The following is a 4,081-nucleotide window of genomic DNA, read 5'->3' on the forward strand; positions in this document are numbered from 1 at the left end:
TAAGTCACATTTAACACTTAAACCCTTCCACCATCAACTCAATAATCTTTATAAAAAAACCTCTAACAAACTATGGTTGTATCTGTGGTTGGATCGTAATCTAATGGATCAGATGATTTGCTTGCACGCTTGCACAGAAGAACTGATTGCATAGCAGTCGTTGCCATCATATACTGTGTAGATCTATTTATATGAACTATAACAATCGTTTTTTTGTTTTTTCAAAGATTTTCAGCCGAAACAAAAAATCATCAACAAAAATAGCCATAGGACTGAAGTATCTAGTTTTATAAGATAAGGAAGAAGTTAGTTTTATAGTTAAGTGATAGAAAAAACTGCTTTTTATAGTTGAGAGCGGTAAATAGATTTTTCCATTAAAAAATCACAGCAAACCCCCAATCTCGTGTCTCCTCCCCTTTCGAGCCTGTCGTTGTCTCAATAGCTCAATCCTCATTCCTTCAGGCTTCAGGGTTCTCAATGATCGGCGGCACTGCCCTTACCACCACACGCCGCCTCCGTCTTCTGTGAAAGATCAAGAATTCGCCGCCGTCTCAGCTGATCTTCGCGTAAGTCTTCCCTCCGTTCTGTCCTCTCGACAGTCCCTGCAAAAATCCGCCGCGGAGCTCTGATCTGATTTGTGCACGGTGATCTCGTCCATCCCAGGCGTGCAGTCTACCTGTTCGACGAGATGCCTACGAAGGTCACGAAGCCGTGGGTGCCGGTTAACTGGACCGGGGAAGCATCGTCATCACGCGGGCACTCGGTAGGAGGTGGGGGACTCGAACTCGAGCCCGCCGCTGACCGCCTCAGCGCGCTGCCCGACGTGCTCCTCCACCACGTCATGTCGTTCATGAAGGCGTGGGACGCGGTACGCACGTGCGTGCTCTCGCGGCGGTGGCGCGACCTCTGGGCCTCTGCGCCCTGTGTGGACATCCGTGTGGGGAGGTATAGCGAACCGCCCCAGGACTTTTCCAAGTTCGTGTACCGGCTGCTGCTTGCTAGGGAGGCCCTTGCGCCGATAAACACTCTCAGGCTGCGGTCACCAACTGATTACGACGAGGATTTCGACAATTCTGATGTTAAGATGTGGATCCGCCATGCAATCAGACTGAATGCTTGCGCTATTCAGCTAACTGGTCATCCCAATTTGTCTGCGGAGCTTGATTCTATAGACTTGGTCTCTCACCACCTCAAAATCTTGAAACTGGCCTATACTTTAGTGCTTGATAGCTTCACCAGACAGCTCTCGTCTCGGTGCCCTTCTTTGGAGGAACTAGAGCTCAAGGACTGTTTGGTAGAGTGCCGCGAGATTACATCTGTCTCTCTGAAGAGGTTGACCATGGTCAAGTGCACTTTTGCAAAGAACTTCTTTGTTAATGCTCCAAACCTTGTGTTTGTGCAGTGCATCGCACCAGATACTTGGGTCCCTGTGTTCAAGAACTTTGGGGTGCTGGTAACAGGTAGTGTGATGCTTGATGACTCTTTACTGAGCCGTGACTTTAAAAAGTACCAATACGATGATGATGAATATCCTCAAACAAGTGATGATGATGATGACAACAACAGTACATTTGCCCCTGCTAAATATGTTCCTGATTCTGATGACAGTGATGAAATCCTCAGTGATGATTCTGAATTCTTAGATGATTTTTATGATGAGCATTTTGATGATATCAAGGACAATTATGATTATGGAAGTGATATCAATAGTGATAGTGAAACCTATGAGTACAGTGAGATTGCAAATGACTATGGAGATAACCAGTTTGGAACCCGTGATAATGAACTTGATCACACTAGGGGCAGTAAAGATCATGGTTGCAGTGCAAAACATATCATTAATGATTATAAAAATTTTGGTGGCCAAAATGTTCTTCATTGCCTTTCAAATGCTCGACATCTAGAGCTGTTAGGTCATTCTGGAGAGGTAGTTACATTCTATTATATTGCTGTTTAACATTTTTTGTAATTCCTTAATTCTTTTGTCCAGTGTGTTTGTTACACAGTGTCTCTTGTTCTGCTGAATACATTCTGGATTTGAGGGTGTCTTAGTAATCATTCAACATTTTCTTTTCCAAATCATTGCTGATTTTAGTGGTGGATCCAGCTTTTTACACTATTAATTGAATTCAAACACTGAAAAAGTTAGTGAACCAAACATCAGATGCTTCCAAATTCTAACCCTCTCAAATTGTTGCAAGTTAACACATCAATCCCTTAATCAGAATTTATGATTTTCTCATAGGGATGTGTTTTATCAGTTCAATGTGAGTTGTCTATTTTTAAATTTTTATTTATGCTATTGTACTGCATGTTTGCTTTACATACTTTTTACCAGAATACTGTAAAGTAATTACTTTTCACTGTCTTCGGTTCTTGGCCCTCATCCTACAATAAAAAAAAATAGAGTTAATCGTTCAGGTTGATAGAGCACTTATAAGTACCTCTGTATTCAAATTAAGTCAATTAGCTAACTGTGAAATAAAACTAAGCATGTTATATATGATGGGAATATTATCTCTTTTGAATCGAATTTGGTGTTTATTTTGCTATATAAATTTTCTTTCAGTATATCCTATAAACTCACCTGTTTCAGGACAATTTCAGCATGTAGTGTCATTCACCAGGGAAAAAGTACACTTTGCAAATGTAGCTTTTTTTTAGCAAAAAAATGGTGGATGGTAATTCTTATCTGAAGAGTCTTATGGCTTTCCAGTTGGGTTATTATTATTCATAGTTGTTATAGTGTGCTGTAAACAACTCACTCATGTTTAAATATGAAGGTCATTATGAGGAGAGAATCGTTAAATTGTCCAACTTTTAGCAACCTGAAGACTTTGGCCCTGGGAGAATGGTGTATCAGTACGGTTGCTGACTTCGACATATTACTTGTCTTGCTTCAGCATTCACCTAGTCTGGAGAAGCTTTATCTTCAGCTTGAAATGGTACGTACATGTACATCTTTGATTGGTGTTTCTCAATGCCGACTCAAAATTAGCAGATGATTAAGGAAGTTGATTTTTTTTTGTTTGTCCTTCACAAAAGAACCGTGACATCAAGAAGGCATTGGTAAGAGGTATAGAACCAAAGGGGGGATCATTTGCTTGCAAACATCTTAGTATGGTGAAGATCAGATGCACCAAGGACGATTCAAGAGTCCATATGTTGGCGCAGTTGTTTAGGTCTAATGGCTTGCCGCTCGAGAAGATTTATGTCCGTCGGAGTGGGAGTTTCTGTGAGTGCCTTGTGTCCATACGTTTTGGTTTGTGCACTATTGTTGTTTTCACTCTTTTGTCATACGACACACATCACTGCAGTTTCTGTTGCAATAGGATTTCTTTTTCTGGTTTCTCATGTTTTGTTATCCTATCCTGAACTTTTTCCTTTTTTCTGTTCATGTAAATCTTTGCATTCACTAATTTTCTGTTGTTTTGTGCAGATCTTCGTATCTTGAAGGAGGAGAGGGGTATTGCCATCGATGAACTGCGTAGATCTTGATCCGATTCCTATTAAAAACAGAAATGTGCGATGTGACAAATATGTACTCTTTTTCAGTACCTTGTAGACCTGTTTCAGCTCTAGTTGATGATTGGAACATCATTTATGCAGAGAACTTGCAGGGCATGTGGCGATAGAATGCATGATTGTCTCGCACATCTCTATTAAGTTGTCTTGTCAGCTGATATCGTTTGAAGAACAAAGTTCAGATTCGAGCACCTTGGTTAGTAAATCGTGGTTTAGTAGCGTGGGTTATTCGTTAGCCTGTTGTCTTTTAACACATCGTGGTTTACGGTCTGTGGTTCAGTTTCGAGTTTCTACTGTGTAGGGGCTAGGGGCATCTATGTTCAACATATTCTCTAATCTCTAAGCACGACAGACCTACAAATATTTTAGTGTTAGATAGGAGGGAAATTTATAGTGATAGTGTGGAGTGGAGACATCCTTATGGGTTCCATTCATTAGCCACATTGGATATTGGCAATAAGTTTTTTTTTGAAGATTTTAATAGTAAAAGTAAGGGTCTGTTCGGACTTAAAAAATTTCGGTTTCATTTAAGCTTCTTTTATCCAAACAAGTCTAG

General features: G+C 40.6%; 1 protein-coding gene across 4 annotated transcripts; it reads left to right on the plus strand.

The window, feature by feature from the left end:
• The first annotated feature begins 376 nt into the window (after positions 1-376).
• LOC103652997 (putative FBD-associated F-box protein At1g78730) lies at positions 377-3,716 on the plus strand. 4 transcript variants are annotated; one of them, XM_008679978.4, is made up of 5 exons: positions 377-566; positions 664-1,927; positions 2,784-2,945; positions 3,046-3,235; positions 3,440-3,716. In XM_008679978.4, exons 2-5 carry the CDS (start codon positions 689-691, stop codon positions 3,496-3,498), a joined length of 1,650 nt encoding a protein of 549 aa, XP_008678200.1. In that variant the 5' UTR covers positions 377-566; positions 664-688; the 3' UTR covers positions 3,499-3,716. The 4 variants fall into 4 exon arrangements, with proteins under 4 accessions (XP_008678200.1, XP_008678202.1, XP_035823102.1 ...); XM_008679979.3 differs by having other exon boundaries at positions 398-566; positions 672-1,927; XM_008679980.4 differs by lacking the exon at positions 3,046-3,235.
• The last annotated feature ends 365 nt before the right edge of the window (positions 3,717-4,081 follow it).

Source organism: Zea mays, chromosome 4, assembly GCF_902167145.1.
Source record: "Zea mays cultivar B73 chromosome 4, Zm-B73-REFERENCE-NAM-5.0, whole genome shotgun sequence".
NCBI lineage: Eukaryota > Viridiplantae > Streptophyta > Magnoliopsida > Poales > Poaceae > Zea > Zea mays.

What these genes read in the sequence shown, in the direction of transcription:
- LOC103652997 (XM_008679978.4), top strand. Translation starts at nt 689, where the DNA reads ATGCCTACGAAGGTCACGAAGCCGTGGGTGCCGGTTAACTGGACCGGG. An exon ending in TGTTAGGTCATTCTGGAGAG is followed by an intron (nt 1,928 to 2,783) that starts GTAGTTACATTC and finishes TTAAATATGAAG; the next exon opens with GTCATTATGAGGAGAGAATC. An exon ending in CCGTCGGAGTGGGAGTTTCT is followed by an intron (nt 3,236 to 3,439) that starts GTGAGTGCCTTG and finishes TGTTTTGTGCAG; the next exon opens with ATCTTCGTATCTTGAAGGAG.